Here is a 22,866-nt window from a genome sequence, read left to right as displayed (position 1 = left end):
TTTTCAAAGACCACATATTAGACGTAGACTTATAGGAAATAATCCAACGGCGACAAATCACATGACAATGGATACCAATTAACATAACCATTTCCGGAAATAATGTTGTCGCTAAACTAGTCACGCAGTGAATGAATGGTTTCCCGAAAATACTTTTTATGTCAGCCGAACTGAACGCTTCATTTTAAAGTACATTTCCACAAATTGTAAACGTTATTCCAGTCAAATGTGTTTTATTATTAACTTAGGTTTCGTTGCAGAGTTCAAATAGTGAAAAAGACTGTCATCATAAGTTTGAAAAGACAGAATTTCCAATTAAATATTCTATTATGACAAAAAAAAACAATCAAATTTATGTACCGTACCAATTCTTGAGAAGCACTAGGATAACCTGTTCCGAATAGGACTGTATAGTACAGTGTTTAATTTTATAAAGTAAAAACTCCTTGGGGTGCAACACGTAAACACTTTTTGCTGTGCAGTGAATAAGTTTATCACGCATAGTGGTAAAACTTTCATTCGGGTAAATTCTGTGGAGCCGAGATTAGCTTTTTTTTTGAAGTGCTCTTTCATAATTCTCAGCCAGAGGGGGCAATGAGTCTACTTTAACTTACTCTGAAATTAAATTATTTCAAAGAGAATTTATTAAAAACTTGTCTCTTTCCCAGGAAAAAATATAGAATTAAAAATCCCCGTTCGTTCAGTTTGATTATTTATTTAACTTTTTATATACATATGCAATTAATAAACATATAATGGCGTATTGCATAAAAGCAATTTCTTCCTACCTACCCAAATCGTTCAGTTTGAGAAAATTACATTTACATGGACATATTCTAGGTACCGTATTTATCGGACATAAGATGCACTTTTTACTTTGAAAATTCAACTAAAAATTGGGGTGCGTCTTATGGTCCGACGTGTCTTATCGTCCCCAAAATATGATAATTATACAGTCTTATAATTTTCTACAAAATTTGAATAAAAAAATAACTAAAATCAAACTATACTAAGATAGGAGAGGGGATGGGAAGGAAAGAACAAGGGAAAAGGAACAACTCAAATATTTAGATAGTGACATTTTTATTTTGATTTAAATCAAATAAATACAACGAATTTTTATCAATTTAATTTAATTTAATTTAAATAAAAAAAATAAAACGAAGAACATCGACCGATCTTACGACTTTATATAAAATAATAAAACCAAGGTTAATAGCCCTGATGTACTGAAGTTGATTTCATTCTATGGACCACCTAGGTTAAGCAGAACATCTACAATATTTTTTTGTAAAAATTACCGAACCGTGGCTCAATATACGAGTACTTCACCTATTTTTAGATTACAGAATACCGGGAATGAATATGCATCATATTTTGATATATTTAGTTTATCTCTGCCTAACTTAAAAATTAAAGTGACCAACATATTTTTATCAAAAAGAGCAAATCAACTTCAGGAGATTGGGTTGGAATAGTTAAAATTTGATTGATCAATGTATTTTGTCATTGTATAATTTATTTAAAATATGTATGTGTTTCAAATATGCACTTTTTACACCACAAGAAGGGGCGTCTCTGACATTAGTGGGTAAATTATTCCACAATCGAGCAGCTACTACTGTGAAAAGAGTTAAGCAGCGCGAGGTCCGGGAAAGCCGAGATGAACCGCGTTTTCATACCAGTCGCGGTCGTGCGAACTAGGGCACGTATTATTTATTTTATTTGTGTTTAAAATAAAAATCGTGAGTTGTTAGGAACTGTGTTTTTTATTTATATAATCTATTTTTTACCTTCTCATATTGGTATATAGGCAGGTTATATATTGTATTATTTTTATAAAAGGCAGTAAACAGTAAATGTGTAGGATTGCATAATATAGTCCATCAATGAGGTTCCATATTTATTTTATTGATTTATTTATGCTTTATTAAGTAAGTTCATAACATCTTAAGAACTAATATAAATTTTTATTAACATTACTATTTTTTTCAAAATTTCTCATATCATATTTTTTCAAATTAATTTTCAATTATTTAATTCCTTCTTTTTCTTTTGTTCCTTGAGGTAACTCATTTTACAGCTTTAATCCCTTTTACAATGAGTTTTGAGATTCTGTTTTTCTCCTTATTAGTAATATTATCTTTTTTTTATCCCTCGTTTCATATACAGGATGTTATTCAAACACTGTCACATTCGAAACCATGATGATCAGTTTGACCAAGAAGACATATTGGCACATAAAAATAAATTTTTAGAACGAATAAAATTTCCAAAAAGAAAATATTAAAAAAAACAATTGGTTGCTTACTTCTGTAAGGGAGAAAAGAGAAGAACGGAGGGGGGAGTCTGACACACCGTCAACCACGTGGCCACTCGCTTCTCCCCTGCAGAAGTAAGCAACCATTTGTTTTTTTATCTTTAATTCTGTGTTCTAAATATTGTTTTAAATATGCTAATATTTCTTTTTGCCCATACTGATCATCGTGGTTTCGGATGTAACAGGGTTTAAAAACACCCTGTATATGACATTTTTGGTTAATTTTATTATTTTTTTAATTTGTTTATCCCTTCAATTATAGTATGGATAAAAATTGCTACATTATATTTTATTTGCTGCTTTGCGATGAGCAAGTCAATTTCTTTGTGCATTATTTCTACATTAGAATACATATTTGTTTTGAGTATAATCCTTATTGCCTTATTTTAAATAATTAGTTTTTTTTAAATTTTCTCTTCATTACATAAAAAAAATGGAAGAACAGTAACTTATGTAGGGACATATGATTATTTTATAGATAAAAACACCTTTCTCTATATCTATTGCATTTCGTAATCTTCACATAAATGATTTTTTTTGTTACATATTGAGAATGTGCTTTGAAATTCAAATATCTATCTAAGTAAACTCCGATGTACTTTATTTCGTCCACAGAACTTATATTTGAATTATCAATATTAATATTGTATCCTTAGGGTATATTTTTTCTCCCAATATTTAGATATTTTCTTTTTGCGATATTGAGTTTTAATTTATTTACTTTTAACCATTTCGATATATTTTCTGAATAGAAATAATTTATATTTTTAAATGTATCATAATTATCTCCTGATATGTAAACTAGTGCATCATCTACTAAAAGTTGGATTTGACAATATTTTAGAGATTCACCGATGTCATTTATATATATATCGGCGGCCTCCGTGGTGTAGTGGTCAAGACGCTTGACTCACGCACGGAAGGTTCCGGGTTCGATTCCCGGTGAGAACACAAAAATTAAAATGTGATTTTTCTCAAGCCTGGGTGCTCTGTGATGTAATTCACCACTGTAATTAGGCCTCCTGGCCTGTTGTGGTGCAAAAAAAAAAAAAAAAAATGTAAAAAAAAAAAAAAATATATATATGATAAACAATATAGGCCCTAGCACTGAATTTATGCAACATTACTTTCATAAAAGGGCATGAAGTAAAAGGCCAACAAATAAGATAAATCAGTATAAATGGTATTTTTCATTTATTATAATATGCAAACACAAATAAAATAAAAGCACAAAATCCATCATTTAAAAAAACTTAAATTTTAAAAAATAAGAAATTTAATAAAAGTTATGCAGTTTCTTCGTTTGCGGCTTTTGCTTTTTTCACTTCCTCAAGTAGAAACACACCATAACGCGGAACCTCCATAGGAGTTTTTGAGCCAGGGAGTCCACATAAGATCAGATCTTCTTCTACCTTTTCTTGGTTCAAGTTAAGAGCGGAACATAAAATTGATAAATATTCCTGAAATTCTTCGAAATTCAACAACCACTTCCTGTAACAAAAAATAAATAAACTACTTTATTATTTATACTTTATTTTTCTGGATTGTTATTCTATTGCAAGTATTTTTTTCTTGATAATAATTATGACGGCTTTAAGCGGATACAGCCTAAAAAGCCTGAATAAGTTCACAAACCTGTCAACGAGTATAATTTTAAATTAATAAATAAATAAATATTAATAATATTTTGAGTATGTACGAGTTTGTTTAAATGTTGAAAATATGCTTGGTGCCACCCTCTTAGGAGTTAACAAGATATTATATACCACAATGATGTGGATAAATCTCAAAATAGTGGAATCCAGCATTTACCCACAAATATTTCATCCCAATCAGTTTAAAAGAAAAGCTTTCGAATCGTTCATACTGCCCGTGATGACGTATGGGCTTGAGACGATGACACTTATAAAAAAAAGTGCAGAAATGCTAAAATGCACGCAACGGTCCATGGAAAGCTCACAAATCAATAAATTAGGTGCAGAGTCAGAGTGGTGGATATCATGGATCTGCAGTGATGTAAAAACGGCAATGGGCAGGGCATGTCGCAAGCCAGGGGACTCCTTAAGTTATGAAGTAGAGACCTTGGGAGAATAACAGAGGCATCGGATGACCTCAAAAAAGATAGCTCGACGATATAGCCGCTGAGTGGGAAGAAACGGTTACAAAATTCAAATGACAGAGAAAGGTAGAAGGGTATGGATGAGGCCTATATCCAGCAGTAGAAACGAAAGCTGAAGAAAAATAAGATATAATATAATATATGTATGACCAATCGACTGTAATTGGTCCATATATACATAAATATACGAATATAAGATATTCAGTGATAAGTATTAATTATGTACGAGTACATACGCATAACACTTTAGGATAAAGATTGCTGTCTTATACAGAAAATTATGTTTTCAGATTTTTCCCAGCCAAAATCATTTAATAAAAAAAATGTACATACACGTAAAAGGGCTGGATGTAGAGTTTGTTCTAATACCTTACATGAAGGAAGGATGTAAACATGTTTTCGAAAACTAGTTCGCCTAAAGGAATCGGAATGCCTTTATTTTTTAAGCTTTTGAGTATAAAAACAAACAAAAATCATAATAGTACTAAAATATAAATCAAACGCTATTTTTTCGAGTATAGAAAATAGAAATTCAACAGTAACATAATATGAAGTTGCCCGTCAATACAGAGCATTTAACTTTATCTATTATTTATTGTTTTAAATATTAAAATAACACACACCTTTTTATATGACTTATTATAATAATAACATCACGTATATATAGTTTATAAATAATTTAATTCATATATGCTTCAAAGCTTATTTTAAATTTTGATATTCTTTTTTCTTCATAGTATATGTTTTCCCCGTGTTATAATCACTGCCATTTTACGCATCTAGCGGTGTACCACAGGGAAGTCACTTAGGACAAGCATTGTTTTTAATTTAAATTAATGACATGGTTTTGATTATTGAGGACATAGAAGTTGTCCGGTTTGAAGACGACATAAAAATTTAAAAAAATATCGAATGTAAATGACTATCAAACACTTTAATTTAACATAAATAAACTGAATGGTTGGTGCCTAAGAAATAATTTATTTTTGAATATTAGAAAGTGCAAATCAATTACTTTCTGTCAAAAAAAAACGCCTATTATGTAATGTAATGTAATGAATTTATTACCTTCAACAACTAGTTATAACTCATATTATAATCTATTTAATCAAAAATAATTTCAGTTTCTATATTACAGTTTATTATATTTAGACGCATTATGATTCCTAATTATTATTTTTTTCGTATTTTCCATTCTTCATTTGATTGAATTCTTTAAGTAGCTCTGTATGTCCTCTCCCTGTATGAATACATTATAAATGACATTTTACTTAAAAGGGTGAGTGAGATTAAAGATCAAGGTATTGCGTACGATGTGAAACTAGATTTTATTAACCATATTAGCAACATAACAACACCATGAAAACATTAGGTTTCCTGCTTCGCATTGTCAAAGACTTCAATTCGCTTAAAGTGATTAATATTTTGTATGAAGCACTAGTCCGTATTCAGTTAGAATATAATTCCACTGTGTGGTCTCCTCAGTATAAATTACACGTTAGGAACATAAAGAGAATTCAAAGAAAGTATTTGAGATTCGTACATTTTAAATGAAATATTTCCTTAGAAAACATTCATTACATGTTTCTATTCGATGCTTTAAATTTACTTGTTTTAGAAGTTCGTAGAAAAATAAATGACATTCTTTTTTTATTTTAAATTCCGATCTTGATTGTTGTGAACTTCAGAATCTTATTAACTTCAAAATACCGGATCGAGCAGATGTATAGATGTATATTCTCTAAGGGATCGAGTTACTAGAAGTACGGAGTTGTTTGCAACTACATACTACGTAGACACTAACTATGCACAACACTCTCCGATTTCGCGTTTACATTCAACAATTTTGCCAGCAAATTTACTTATGATGCAGGCATTTTTAATACTACAATTACTCATTTAAAACGTTCTTAAATGCATTGTGTAAAGCTAATTATTAAAGTCGATATAAAATTTTATTTTCATACGATTTTTTCTGTTTTTAATGATCTGTTATTATATCTTATACTCTTTCTGAAATTATGTTTTCAAATATTTTTATCAACTTACACAAATTGTAATTTAATTTTTATTATTTATCTTTAATATTTTTTTAGTATTTCTTATTTTATTTACTGTTTTTTTATGTATATTTTTACTCTTAACTTATTATGTTACATTATGTCCATATTTTTCTCTTTTTTATTACGCAAAGTTTTACTCTTGATTTTGTATTTTTTGGTTTCTACATATATCAAAAAATTTTAAAAATTGGGTTTTTAATTTTTCAAATTATTATTATGTTTGTACTTTTTTTTACTAATGTGGCTTCTGTGGTGTAGTGGTCAAGACGTTTGACTCACATACGGAAGGTTCCGGTTTCGATTCCCGGTGAGAACGAAAAAAAAAATGTTTTTTCTCAAGCCTGGGTATTCTATGATGTAATTCACCAATGTAACTGGGCCTCCTGGCCTACTGTAGTGCAAAAAAAAATGCTTCTTAGGCGTATTGTAAAAAGAAATATACTTGTATGTGTAAAAAATAAAAAAATAAATTGCATACCGCCTTGCATGAAAAGTTATTTTGTGATTTCGCCTTTTTTCTAAATGGAAGTCTGATTCTTAAGATAGGATAACATTAAAATAATAAAGAGTGTCCTAAAATTCAAGCAAGAAGTAATCATGATTGAAAACACAGGGTTAACAATTGTATTTTTTTTATTGATTCAAACAGCATACAGTATAGGGTTGTGTTTGGAAGAGCATATTGAATAAATGAGCTTCCACGACTTTGCCTCTCTTTTGTTGAAATTTTCCATAACAGTTTAGCATAAATTACAATTTCGTTGATACAGGACTCAATTTCCTCCTTTAAGGCGTTGCTGTTCGTGGGCTTATTGACTAAATCTTACACTTCAAAAACCCCTAAAGAAAAATGTCCAATCGCATGAACTGGGTGGCCAATTTTGATCACCAAAAAGGAAAGTTATAATACAAAGAAATGAAACATGCAGTAATTGAATTGTTTCTCCGGTTGCATGGAATATGACACCATCTTGTAGAGATCACATGGTGTCCATATCTAGATCATGCAATTCAGGCACAAAATCTGGATTATCATGCCGTGATAGCGAGCGTCATAAACTGTTATTGCCTGACCCGCCGCATTTTCGAAGAAGGATGGTCCGATGATGCCTCCAGCCCAAAATCCACACCAAACAGTGACATATTTTGGATGTATTTGTTTCTCAAAAATTACTCGCAGGTTTTCTAAACCTCCAATTTGACAATTTTGACGACAAACGAAACCATCAAGATGAAATGAGTTTCGCCACTGAAAATTATTTTGTTGGAAAAATTAGCATCCACTTTTATTTTAAAATATTGTTCAACAGTAAAAACACATAGTAATATTTCAAATAGCCCTGAACTGTCAGCCGGCTCGCTATTTAATTTATTGGAAAATTCAAATCTTGCTTGAATTTTGGGACACCTTCACAATAAATTATGTATTTATATCCATACAATGCCTTTAGAAACTTTATGCGCCAGATAGTTCCACAACACAACAAAACAATGTAATTCTACTTTTGTTCTTTTCTCGGTATTTTGATTATGTTCTAGTTGATTTTCCTTTATTTTTACCCAAGATTCTGTTTTTGTTTAGAATTAATAATTTTATACACAAATAACACTATGGAAAAACAGACTGTTTTAAAATGTACATAAAAAAACAACAAATCATCGTCATAATCATGCCCGTTTCTGCACCCAGTGGTGCATAGGGCACAACATTGGTTAACCATATGTATCGTAGGTCGAACATCTGTTAAACGAAGGTAAGGTGATCAGTGAAAGTTTCAGGTACCAGTCCAATTGCGATGAAAGATTGCAGTTTCGAAAACCTTTAAAATCAATATTTCACGTTCGTGCCAGGAATCGATTCCAGGATCTAAAGAACGGTAGGCAAAGAAACGCGTCAATCACTACACAAGGAGGTGGACTTATTTCCTCTCGATTTTTTAAATTTTCGAGTTTTACCTGAGAGCAGCCATCGACTCAAAATCACTCATCCAAGAATCCATTTCAATTAAGAGTGTATTTTATTTACTATTCATATTGACATTTTTTTTTTAAAGAAAAACGTAAGATCCCTGACCAAAGTGTTTTCTTTCCAAGAACCTCCAGTCTCCAGTGTCTGTAGCACATATATTTCCTAGGAATCTAAATACTCCTGTAAAACACAATAACTATTCCTCCAGGAAGTAGCCGCACGGTGATATAACGTAATTGAAATTCGAAATTTATTGAAACAGGAAGAAAGTACGTGAATTCATACAATAAATACAATGAATATATGAAGGTATGGAAGTCTAAGCAGTAACAGAACTTATGACCTATAATTTATATGTTGAAAGTTTACACACTGTGTAACATTCACCATTCTGCCCATGTTGAAACATTCACACTTCCTCAACTCCATCTGTTAATATTTGTGAAGTAAAAGAGGTGAAACCTTTTTTATTTTATTTTTTTTGTGATCTGGCTGAATTATTTCACCTGCTAGGCATCACCAGAAAACGTTTTTCATTTTTTATATTTTCAAATAGTTTAATTTGCTTGTTTCATCATCATCATCATTACCTTTCCGCATCCAATGGTTCATAGGGCACTGCATTAGTACACCAATCGCAGCATGTCTTGATCATTTGCAAGATCGTGGCACCTCACTGGGCCCAAAGCAGCAAAATTCTGATTTTTGAGAATAGGTGTCTCAGAATAATATTGGATGTGCGGTGGTTTGACTTTGTGAGGAATAAAGTAATAAAAAAAACGGACGCAGCAAACTCCGGTGATAACTGTTATCAAGCGGAGGCGATACGGTTGGCTTGGCCAAGAGCTGCGAATGCCTGCTGAGAGCCTTAACCACACTTAAACAAATTAACAAATTTAACTGCTGTAATCAACCGTTGGTATATTCATCAATAAAAATATATTGGTTTGTTTTTATCAAGCGGTAATTATAAATTATAGCAAATGAGTCTTTTGCACATATTGATTGAGCATTTTGAAATAAGAAAAAATGATAATACGGTGTCCAAATTCATACCAGAAAACATTATAGAAACAAAATAAGAGTTTAAACAAACTGTTTCAACTCTCCTAGGCCCAAAAAAATCAGATTTTGTTCAGAATAATGGTTTTTAACCTAAAAACTAGAGGCGAGCTATAAAAAACAATATCACGTATTGAAACATAAATAGTCGGTGCATATTGAAAATAATATCACGTCAGCGTAATATTCACCTAATACACATCGAATAAAAGGCTATCAAAATTCTGGCCAAAAACTTACTTTTGTTATTTTTTTCCAAAACTCAACCACTCCCTGTAGACTGCTGTTGCCAATTATATCAAGTGACACGTCAAAAAAACAATAAATGCGCGATGTTGCCAGTTCGTAATCGATTTCTCGAAATCGCCATTGTTTCAACTCTCCTCTGTTACAACTCTCCTCGGTCTCCTAGACCAGGCCTTGATTTCACACCCTAGAGAGTTATTTAGATTAACGCATTGCAAAAGAGATAGATAACATTTAAGAGAAGGCAGTATGAAAGTCTTTGCGTTTACAGGGCTTATGACCTTTCATTGCTCCATTTTAGCTTTTAAAAAAATCAACAGATCGATGAATGAAACAAACACAAATGTTTAAACTAGACAGAATTGTGAACGTTACATGGTGCGTAAAGTGGACTTTACCCCAGCATATGTCAGGTGACAAGCTCTGAATTCCTGAATTCCATGTTTCTTTCTCTAAAATTATTTTTAACACCGTTATAATATGTTCAACTAATACCCGTATGCAGAGACAAACCTTAAGGTGAAGAAAGTACATTATGTTGTCTTCACCTTCGGGTTATTCTCTGCATTTGAAATTAGAATGTACTTTCCTCACCTTAAGTTTTGTCTCTGCATACGGATAAGTCAATATTTTAAAGTAAAATAAAAAAATATGGTTTGATTTCTACCAAGGTAAGAGGGAACAATTCCAAAATGTCCAAATGTTTGTAGACAGGCTGGATTTCCTCCCTAGGGAGTTATTTAGATCTTAATTTGTTGCAACAAAGAGAAAAACCACGATGTGTAAAGTGGCCACTAAAACCAGCCAATGTCAAATCATAAGCATTGTAAATGCCTAGACTTCCAAACGCCCTCCTCATAAATGTATTCCCTGTCTTTTGCAACAAATTTAGAATTTTCATTTTAATTAACCAAGTTATAAATTTATTTAAAAAAACACAATTTACATATTAAATAGTGTACACAAATCAACAGAGTAAACAAATAAGATAAACAGGTTTGTAGTATAAATATGCATATTAATAAGCATAGAGAAAGAAAACAACGTATAAAAAATTAAACAAAAATTAAAATGACAAAGTCATCTTAAAAGCGTTAAAATTTAAAAATATTGTTTTATCTAATTCATATATTTTCCATTTAACAGGATCGGGTTTACTAAATAAATGAATTTATTTTCAACAATGTTTTGGGTAATCGATATTAACAAATCTTAAAACCGAAAATTACCTGAATCCTCGTCAACAAAGGTATTGTATTAAACATACAAGATTAACGCTTGGATTTTGTAACAATGAAAAGATTTAGCTTTTTTAGAATAGGAGATGCTATTTAAATATTTAAATACTTTGCCGTGTTCGCCTCGAGCAACAACGTTACTAGAAACTGGCGAAGGGCCGCGCCTCCACACCAGTAAACATATTAGTGACGAGAATTCGATCAAACAGATCGAATACAAACAATAACACCATGTTAATTAAATGCAAGCGTAAAAGGAAATTTGTCATAGTTAATTTGATAAATTATGAGACATTTTGAAATATTGTTTTAATATAATAGACGTTTTAGTATATTATACTACATAATGCAAGTAGGAGAAGGCGGGGTATAACGGGGACACGGGCATAACGGGAAATCCAAAAATACGTAAAAATAGAGATAATTGCTTTGTGTAGCACAGGCAATTCAATTTAGATGAGAAAATGCCGGTGGGTTTTTAATTTACAAAATCTTTTTACTCTTTATTTCATATAATTTATTGTGAGTATAAAACAATTTTTATTGAGGTTTGCATTACACAAAATATTTTAATATTTTTTGTGTTAATCTTTTAGATCTATATTAAATATCTGATATATCTGCCTGTGTTTATAAATTTTGTGTTTTTATTTTAATATTTTTTACTGTTATATTTTATAAATTTTTTTAAAATTGTTTAATTTTTTATTTATTCTATTATTATTTTGTTTTGCATTTTTTGTTTCTTTTCTATGTTATTTTGTAAACTTGCCAAACACAAGAGCCAGACTCTTTTTGGCAAGTTCAACCTTACGTGTCCCATTTTTATACTGAATGTATTGTTAATTGTTTATTTATGCTAATAAAGGTTTTTATTTTTAACATTTTTTGTTTTGTTAAAAAAAAGTGAATTATTAGACATGGGGCCATAACGGAGGCACGTATAGGGGGCACACAGTGTTCGGGTTGCTGTTATTAGGAGCTCACTTAAGCCAAAAACACAATCTCTCAGATTTTCAAATTAAACACGTGAATATGTAAGCTAGATAGTTGGTGAGACCAAACGCAAATTATGAGAAAATATAGTTTATGGATAAGGTACTTATTACTCTCATAAAGAGGAGCTCTAAAGTGTAGTAATTCAGTCGTACATTTACGTACTTAACGAACGGTTAAGTTTAATGGTGTTCTTACAGTATTTTCATATCGGAATTAAGACATTTTGTCGTTAAAATGATTATTAATTCTTCAAATATGTATTGACATAATTTTTACAAAAATATGTTGCCCCTTTAATTTGTGTTGATTTTTTTCAATAAGCTATCTTAAACTATTTTTTTTGCAAGAAACGCATTATTGAATTGACCATTAAAAAAAGGGACGATTTGTTTCATTCCAATTTTTATTTGATGTGTTAGTACATCTGAGTACCTTTACAGAAATACCACACTGTAGTTGCGAAACTCGTATAATGTTAGCTTAATTTATTATTTTGTTGGCAGGCGCACGCCTTGCGCTATTCAGTCGCAAACAATTGATCAATTTTCTATAGGAGAACAAACTTGCCGCTCAAGTTAATACCAATGATGTTCGACGACGCATGGTATGAATCATCTATTTGAAAATACCTGGCGCATCAGAAAAATATATAATGCACAAGGTTTCATTATTTTTAGCTAACTTCCAGATGCGATACGAGAAATTTTCCGGTGGAAAAGATTACTTTTAAACTAGATACAAAGGAATGGCTCTCTTAAAATATCATTACAACATCCACTGTCAAGCTGCAGCACTGATCAGATACCATAACACCTGTAGCTCCATTACTTACAACAATTGTAACCCCTGCAATGCCATCAACATTTACGCGTGTAAGTCGTCCCTACGTCAGTTGAACTAGAGATTTTTCCGTATCAAGCTCATCAACAAAGATATTGTTTACAAAACACTTTCCTGACAAACTGGTGCATGCTACTTAAATGACCTTCATAAAACAAGAAAAAGAAATGTAGCTGCTGGTATTAAAAATATTGTGTTAGCCAGACCAAAATAGGTTAAAATTATCAGAATAATTAACATAAGAACACTTGCGACGCGCCCACACACTCCACAAGAAGCATTAGCTTTCTTTGTTAATGCAAAGCATTATGTATAATGTATCAAAATATAAATTAATGCAAAGAGAAGCAAAAGAACGAAATTGCAACATTTATACATCCTACAACAAACTTCTGAAAGTGAAAAAGGAGTGCTATTCAGAAAATGTCACAATAACTTTGACGTGTGCAGAAATAAGCTTGCAGAGTTTGTTATATCATGCTGCAAAAAAACTAGCAAAAAGAAGCTTTAGCACGTCTAGTAACGGATGATATGATAGTTGAAATGATATATAAGTGAGGTTTCAATGGCAACTCTGGCCATTCAACATATAAGCAAAGATTTTCCGGAAGTTCCATCACTGATTCAGTAGATAGTGATATTTAAATTACTGCAGTCGTCCCGCTGCAAACGACTGCAAATGTTTAGAATGAAAAAGTTATAATATGGCAGAATCTTTGAGCATCGTCAATGCGCTTTTGCCTACAACCAAGCAAAAAGCCAAAAAATTATAATAAAAGAAAATAAACGCGACGAGAGCTAAATTTCAACGCTAACACTAACTCTTACAAATGTTGATAGAAAAATCCTACGGATCAATCATTTGTTGGTGAAAACAATGGTTGATGGTAAAGTCGCTAACACTCTAGCTGGCAACATTAATTAGATTACCACTACTTTTTCGCTTCTAATTACATTTAATTTCTCGTATATTTACCATACTGCATTATAACAAATAATTGTATTATTTTACTTTTAAAAATACTAAGCCAAATAAATATTATAACAATATTATAATATTAAGGTCATTTCATTGAATTATTTTTAATCCCAGTATCATAATTTTGGCGTTTCATACTCTCTGCTTACCTCAGTCGCGAAACGGCGCAATGGTAGTAGTAATAGATTAGTGGCAACAAAAATCATCCATAAAAATAATTTGCACAGAGATTTTTGCTAGAAAACACAAAGCGATCCCGTAATTTCAACTTTCCGAACACTGTGGGGCATAATGGAGTACAACTTGATGCTATTAATGGAGTACCCCATTATGCAAAACTTGACTTATTTCATTAATGAATATATTGTACCCATTAGTATTATGTATTGATATGATACGGATAATATAATAAAAATCTATAAGAAGTGACTGGTCTAAAAAAAGTGTAAAATAAGCTGTATATGCAGTTTTGAACAAAACGGCACGGTTCAAAATCATAGCACAACTGTACAGCGTACCACAGACCACATTAATGTGTCACCAGCAGTCGTAGGTTATTTCAAACCCGTGTTACGACCAGTGAGACGTTACTGATTTCGTTCAATCAGTTTTTCTGATTTTTTGGTGCGTTGTACAACAATATTGTGCTGCTGCATTTAGATGGCCATGAAACACATGCAAAATAATGAAATTTTTTATATTGCACGCATAAATGCAATATTAAGCATGTACCTCATATTGCCCCTACTACGGGGCATTATGGGGTTTTCTTGATGCCTAAAACATACATTTCTAATTTATTTGTTTATTTACTTTCCCTAAAGATATGCCAAATTTTATTTTAGTATATATAACAAAAGTCTTGTGATTAATAATAATGATAAAAGCTGTGTTTAACATGTTTTTATTTTTTTGGTTTCCTCTACTCCCCGCATATTCCTCGTTATGCCCTTCCCCCATAGAATTAAGAATAGTCCAGAAGGAGCGTTGAATCATATTTTAATACATCGGACTGTGTTCAATAATCCCCCCACTTTGTCCTATTTTTACCGCGCGCATTTGTGATGTCACCGCGTAATGTTGCTTGATGGGAAAAAAAATAATCATAACACAAATGTAAGGTAAAAAAAATCAGTCTGTTAATTTCCCTAAAATTTTATTGTGCACGCGGAAACATTGATTGACACAACAGAGTAGATAAGTAATGGGTCATTTAATAAAAGTAATTGAATTTATGAACTTTGAACTTAAAATATAAAACAAATTTTATTTAATATAAATCGGATATTTTTATATCATGTTAAATACTACTTAATGTTTTGAAGATAATTTCGTTCAAATGTCCCCCACGGCGTTGTTTAATCCGAGGTCTAATTTTCATTAGTTCTTGCACTAGATGAGGAAAGTAGGGTAAAAAAATTACTACCCTGGCAATACTAACGAAATTTCCATTTTATTTCTTCGACAATCTGACAGATAGAAAAATAATTCAATTTCAAAGTAGTGCATTTGCTACTTAAACATTCGTTTGCTAATTACACATGAAATGTGATACCATCCTGTTTCTTTAAGATGCTAGCAGTATTTCTACACTTTAAAAGGACACAACGCGGCATAGTTGAATTCAAATCAGGAGTTGCGTACTGATCGACGTCTATAAAGAAACTAATGGGTCAAAACGTAAACCTACTCATTTATGAGTACTATTCTTAATTCTATGCCTCCCGCATTACATTTTCTATTCCTATTAGTTCCACGAACTCACTTCATTTAACAGATTATCAAATATAACGGACATAACATAAAGATACAATAAACAAAGAAATAATACAATTCTAAATATTATGGTTTATTCGCCGTACCTTTTATAACATATTGATTTCCGTTGTCCTCTTCGCTATACCAGATTAAATTCCCTTTTTTATATACCAACATTAGACGTACCCTTATAAATTATAATGAACTCAGTATTGACAGTGAGACATTTTTAACTGTACGTTGCATTTGTGCAGAAAATTTCTTCATGGAGTTGATTATTTGGGATAGTTGCTGAATGTACACCTTGAGTGGCTTATGCTTTGTATATGTGCCACGTGTAATGTTTTTGTATGTTTTATATGTGCGTTCATGTGTCTGTGCATGGATGGCTCGGGGTGTGCATTCGGTATTTTAATTTATTACCAATGATAACCTCCATGGAAAACAAAAGTGTTAACAATTATTCTTTTCTCATTTGAGTTTCTTATTAATTTATTTTTTTGTCATATTTAATGTTTAAATCTTTTGCATAATTTATGAAAACTGAATTGGTCTTTTAATGTTAGAAAATCATTGTTTTTAATACTTTTTTGTATGACTGTATGTTTTCTTAATAAAATAATTTTCAAAAAATATTAAAATAAACACGCCAAAATACGTGTCAAACAAAGTTATCACTCATAGACCAATTTCACAAAAATCGTACAAATCCATCACGGTAAATTTCACCGAGCAGATTATTGCATTGACTCTTTTATTGTTAATACGTGTATGAATAAACGTTGACTTTACTTTATAAGCTCCAAAATAATGAGTAAAATAAAAAACCCAAATAACACTACTAAATATTAATATTTTCTCTATTTTTGATCTGTATCCTCTTTTTATATCTATTTATTAATTTATTCATTTCAAATTACATTTGAATGCATATTCACCAACCTATCACGGCTTTTTAGCCTACATTGCATATGCATCATTGTCCTAACATATTTTGTAGAATTCTATGTCGTAGGGTCAATGACGAATGTACAAGACGTCATTTTAAGATATTGAGAATTGAAGATTAAAGCTGGTGTCTTAAACCTATTGAATTTGTTACTAAACTCGCTTCATACAGTTAAATAAAAAACTGTTAATTAAGATGACTTTTTGAAAAATTAAATTATTTTACATTTGACTTTATTGTTGCCTTGTTGATTTTGGCATTACAAAATTTGCTGAAAATGCATTATTTATATTTTTTGTAAAGTTTTAAGGTTTTTAAATGTTTTTAAAAAATATTTTTATTAAAACTTTTAATTAAGTATATCAATTATATACATATTTTTAAAATCATTTCAATATTATTTTTTAACTAAAAATTTAAAAAGAATAACGAATTTTAAAAATGCGTTATGGATAACATTCAGTTAGAGGCACTGGAATCGTGAATTTACCACATTCGCCATTTTTGCGTGGTAAATCAGAAAACAAGTAAAAATGTATTCAATGCCTAAGTATGGAAAAAAATATTGCCAGATTTGGCATAGTAAAGATGAGCATAGTAAAGTAGGTAGTCAAATCTCGGCCTCTTAGAAAATTTTAAATTCGCTGTTTTGGTAGTGTGTGCTCCGTTTAAAACAAACTTTCTGGGTATATTTAACTCAAATTCGGCAAAAATGTAGATACGCAACTTTGGCATTAGTACGACGATGTTCAGACTTAATATTAAATCAAAAAGGTAATGACCTGATTCTAAGAATTTTGGTAATTAAAAAAACAATGTTCATTGTTTTGCCTTATTAGGACTATTTCAAATGACATTTGTAGTTTGCAATCAGTATTTGATTTAGTAACAAGACAGACATAACAAGAATACAAAAAATCAATCTGAAAAAGCACATGATGACTGAACTAACTAGACTAGACGAGACATAAAATGACTAGACAATATTAAATTTCTAATGTAACCCTAACGGGTTTTTTAAAATTGTAAATAAATAAAAAAGTGAAATCAATAACTAACTACTTCAATTTTTCGTAATACTTATTTATTTTATTCATTTATTTTATTAACATAAACGGCAAATCTGCCTTTAACAAACATTTATAATACTAACATATTTGGCTTAATATTAGTAATAATGTGTTTTATGATAATTTAGTCGCCTCGTGGTGTAGTGGTCAGGGCGTTTGCCTACCACGCAAGAGGTCTCGGGTTAATTTCCGGCATGGTTGACATGAAATATTAATTTGAAAATATGTTTTTACACCATAATATTGTATGGTGCCTGAAGCGTAATACTGATTATCTTACCTTCGTTTAGCAAACTTTTTCAAAATAAGTTGTGATAAGTATTCCAATGTAGTACCCTATACATCATTAGGCACGGAAAGGGGAATGATGAATTAAGGGTGCCTAAACAATTTACTGGATAGCCCCATAGAGTAAGGTATAGGTTTATTGTTTTTTTTGTAACAAGGAATAAATAAATTTAAATGATATCGAAGCGTAAAAATATATTTTCTAATCGGTACTTTTTGTCAATTTTACCGAGAATTTCTTCCTCAGAATCAGAACACCCACATTTTTAGTAAAATTTAGATTTTCATGAAATTCGTTTAATTCAATTAATAATTGTAATGTCTCGATGCGAAAGACTCTCGACAGAATATATCAAATGTTTTATTTATTTATTCTACCATAAATAAATAGTGACAACCGTGTATAATCAGTCGTGAATATTTTAATTTACAGGAAAATCATAGAAATGTATTTGCAATAAACTTGTATAAATATTATTGGAAGAGCATTACACTCTGATAGTCGAAATGAATTTTCAAGAAAAGGTTCATGACTGTATTTTCCTTGAGGAGAGGGATTCGACTCGGTAACTCCTTGATAATTTTTCAATTATTTCAGTTGGTTGCTTAATTTTAAAAAAAGGTTTGTCTTTATTTGTTTAGTTTTTCATGCTGATGTGGTATTTTCCACGTTCTTGTAATTCAACAATAAATTCTATAATATTACGTCAGCTTCGCGGTGTAGTGATTAGCGCTTTTGACTACCAAACAAGAGGTCTCGGGTTCGATTCCCAACATGGTTGAGGTTAAATATTTATTTAATAGGGTGTTTTTACATTATAATATTTCATAATCCCTGGACTGGCACTTGAAGTGTAAGAGTGATCATCTTACATTCATGTAACAACAATGATCGAGTTGTGCTGCGATTGGTGTACAAATTCATCCGCCATTAGATGCAAAAAGGGAATGACGATTATAACGATATTATTGTAGTATATTATTCGCTCCAACTCTACAAAGGGCTTAAGGAGATACGCGGTTTAATTTTTCTTCATAAACAGGTACTTATTTTCGTATTTTCTCCCGGAATAATAGCATTAGAGCAACAAATTACGCAATGCAGATACTCGTATTAACAATTAGCGTCTTCCTATCGTTTTGTTTTTGTGAATTGTTTACTATAGAAACTTGAACAATCCAATAACCCTTAAAGTGCCTAGTTTTATCAGCTGTTTTTGAAAGATGCAAAAAGTACCGACACAGAAAATTTAATTCTGATACTCTTTCTAAAAAAACAATTAAATAGGTTTATTTTCGAGGTGCGGAAAACAGGACAACAAAACATTGATTTTATCGATTTTAGTTAGGGATAGTAAGTCCGACGTGCAGCTTCCTTTTTTGTCAAGTATCGGGGAGCCATTTGCAAGAGAGTGACATAAAAATAATGTTCAAATACTTATTCATCAAAATTGTCTGGCACCGCATCTAAAGTCTCACGGAGTTAGGACTTCTGTCTTAATGCATGTAAATAAATAAATGTTTTTTTATTTTTTTATTTAGTTCTATGATAAACATAGTCTAGTATATATTTACAACACAATCTTTACATCTTTACTTATTCTAACATTATTTATCACTATTGTACACTTACTGTCCTAATTTATAATTTTCAAACTGTTCAATATTTACACTTATATGAACCTATGTATATTCACTATTTACTTTATTATATATCCTAGTATTTTTTGCAAATATACTTTTTACATTTTATTTTAAATATATTAACAATTTTTTATTTTTTTATGCTTTCTGGCATTTCCTCAAATAACTTTATTCTTTTGTACATAAAACAGTTATGAGACATTGTATTTGATTTCTTTTCTAGGCTTATATTTTTAGATCCTCTCGTTGCATCGTTATGAAAGAACTCGTTATTTTTTAGTTTGTTTTGAAAACATCTCGGAACTATTCCTTTAATAATTTTGTTTATTTAATTAGCAACATAGAATTTGATTCTTTGATCAATTGTCATAACATCTATAAGTTGAATCATTTTCTTAACTTTTGTGCGTCGCTTTGTTTTTTATCGAATTCAAATAGAAGTCTCTTTAGATCTCCCTCATTACTTAAAAATAAATTTTGGAGTTAATAAATATAAATTACTTCACAAATACGTTTAGTAATTAATGATAAATACAGCAAACAAGTAATAACACTGTAATGCAAAGGAAAAACAAAATATCTGTTTCTTTAGTGGTTGTATGTATTGCGAATTATTTTATACAGATTATTTTCACAGTTTTGTGTGTGAAATATAATCGAGAAAGAGTATTTTTGACTCGGGTGATATTTTTTAAAACAAAAACTGATTTGAGATGTCTAAGTCCGCCATGAAGTGCCAGTGCTTGACGCGTTTGCCTTCCATACTTGGGGTCTAGGATTGCGTTTCAGGGAAGATCGACATGAAGTATTTATTTAAAATGTGGTTTTACACAGCAATATCACTGTGATAAAAAATAAAGTTAAATTAACAAATTACAACAGAAATGGAGAACATTTTAGAAAAGGGAATATGGAAGCCTAGACATTTACAGGGCTTATGACCTGTCGTTGGCTGGTTTAAGGGGCCACTTTACACACTGTGTAACATTCACTATTTTTCCCATGTTCGAACATCCATATTTTTTCAATTCTTCCATCTATTAGTTTTAGTGAAGTTAAAGAGCTGAAACTTTTATTGATGTGAAGAGATCGAATTATTTCACATAATAGGCAACGCCTGAAAACAATTTTCTAATTTTTAAACGGTTTCTTAGACCAGTTAGTTTTATTGCAATATTTTGAGATTGTCCAAATGTTTTCAGTCTTATATCTACAAACATTTTGACAGTCTCAAAATATTGTAAAGTGAAATTTTTTATAACATTTAAAATCTTCACCCGCAACAATTAAGGTTTCAGCTCTTTAACTTCACAAACGTCAACAAAGGAAAAATCGAAGGAATATAGATGTTCAAATATAGGCAGAATGGTGAATGACAGGTCATAAGCCCTGCGAATGCCTAGACTCCTACATTTCCTTCTCTAAAATGTTCTTCATTGCTGTTGTAATATGTAACAGCTCCCTAGGGGGTTGGATCCAGCCCTTGTCTACAAACTCAAAACATTGATGATAATGAGTTCAGTTTCACAAATATAAAAAACAATATTAAAACATGGTTCTATAAAAAGAAATATAAAAATAACAAGAAAAGGGGCAAAATAACTGTTAACACGATTTTGATTTTTGAACTACTTTTGCGCGATCTTTTCGGTCCTGACGCGCCTTTCGCGCGATATTCGCACAATTGGTCGGTTTTTTTCCAGATCGCTTGCATAGATTTAGGTTTCATCTCCAGTTATTATGCATTTTACTTTATCTTGATAGTCAGAAAGCATTGTTTTACAGACTTCAACGCGACGCTGTTTTTTCAAAACATTCCGCCTTTTTGCCACCAAACGAGATTTCACTATTTTCAGGTATGCCTGAACATTTTTCAACTTGGTCTAGACTGATCTAAATGAAATGTTAATAGCATCAGCGAGATTTGAAATTGTCAATCAATGATTATTCAGCTTCAAATATTTGATTTCCTCGACGTGTTGTTCATAAGTTGATATTGATGGTCGTCCAGGGCGATTTATGTCTTCAACGCTTTCTCTGCCTTCTTCGAATTGTTTATACCACTTGTAAACATCTTTTTGTTACATAATCTTGGTCTTCGAAGGCTTTTTGCAACATTTTCAATGTTTCCGAAGTAGAAACTTTATCGACGGCGGGGTCAATCCATTTCATTCAAAATCGGGTCGTGGCCGCGCGATCGGAAGTACAGGTACCCCAACCCAACCAAGATTGCCATTATATAGTAGTGACTTATTTACAACTCGTTGAAAATGACCACAAAAAAAAAAATATTTTCGGTAAATCTTTACGCGAATATTTCCTTTTAAAAAAAATGCCAAAAACTTACGTGAATTTGTTGAAATAGAAGCCTGTGTGTATAAGTTTGACGGTTGTGTGGTTGATGATTCTTCCCTGGAAAAACCAAATGTCGCATCTTCTTAGCGAGATTCCGCTCCGGGAGTAATGCGGATCAGCTATGTTTGAGAACTCAATAAACTGTTCTTCAAGAGTTGGTGGCGGTTCGTCGTCATCGTCAATCATCACTCAATATTTTCAAAATAGTAGACTTGGTTTAAACAATATTATTTTCTGTGAATTTTGACCAGTGAAGATTTCTGATCGAATAAGTGTCAAAAATCGTAATTTGTTTTGTTCTAAAAGTTTAAAAAAACATTTTTAATTTTAAAAGGCACCTGCGTATATTATACGTCGATTTTTAACATCACGCTATTTCCCCGTAGGGGTAGGCAGATTAATCGCTACCCATGCTAATCCTGACATAAATTCCTAGTTTATTTCACATTCATATATCTTGTCATACATGCCTTTGAGTTGTGTTTGCCGTTTACATGACCAGACTTGAGATTTTCGTTTATCTGATTATGCCACGGCTTTTTGGCCGTCTTCGTTCTACGTTACTAGTCATTCTCGCTATATAGGGGCCTAGAAAAGGAAAAAAAAATACCATGCGACACGTAGCGATTTTACAAAAGAGCCAATTAAAGCTTTTTTAAAAAAAAGGAATAAATAATCACGTATTTTGAATTGTTATTCAAATTATGCAGGAATCACGCCAAAAGAGTACGTATCCATAAGATGTCTTTACAAAAAATAAAAAAGTATTGGCTCTTCTGTAAATGTGCTACACGTCTATTAATAACTTTTACCTTTCCAGTGTGCGTTGACATGTACTGTGTATCTGTTTTAGGATTCTTTCGTCATCCATTCGTTTTACATGACCAAACCATGCCAGTGACACTTTCATAATTCTTTCAATTATACTTGTCCCAGTTTTACACTCTCGTCTAATTTTATAATTCGT

The 22,866-nt window shown here is 31.2% G+C and overlaps 1 protein-coding gene across 1 annotated transcript; it reads right to left on the bottom strand.

The window, feature by feature from the left end:
• Window positions 1-3,503: 3,503 nt before the first annotated feature.
• On the bottom strand, window positions 3,504-22,176 carry LOC148281525 (uncharacterized). The gene is made up of 2 exons (XM_088226587.1): window positions 21,892-22,176; window positions 3,504-3,811 (listed from the first exon to the last, which is right to left on the bottom strand). Exons 1-2 carry the CDS (start codon window positions 22,083-22,085, stop codon window positions 3,607-3,609), a joined length of 399 nt encoding a protein of 132 aa, XP_088082713.1. The 5' UTR covers window positions 22,086-22,176; the 3' UTR covers window positions 3,504-3,606.
• Between the last annotated feature and the right edge of the window lie 690 nt (window positions 22,177-22,866).

This window comes from Micrasema longulum, unplaced genomic scaffold (genome assembly GCF_059751315.1).
Source record: "Micrasema longulum isolate JH-2025_06_02 unplaced genomic scaffold, ASM5975131v1 h1tg000443l, whole genome shotgun sequence".
NCBI classification, from domain to species: domain Eukaryota; kingdom Metazoa; phylum Arthropoda; class Insecta; order Trichoptera; family Brachycentridae; genus Micrasema; species Micrasema longulum.
The sequence above is the reverse complement of the archived record's forward strand: the minus strand, read 5'-3'. Positions and strand labels throughout refer to the sequence as shown.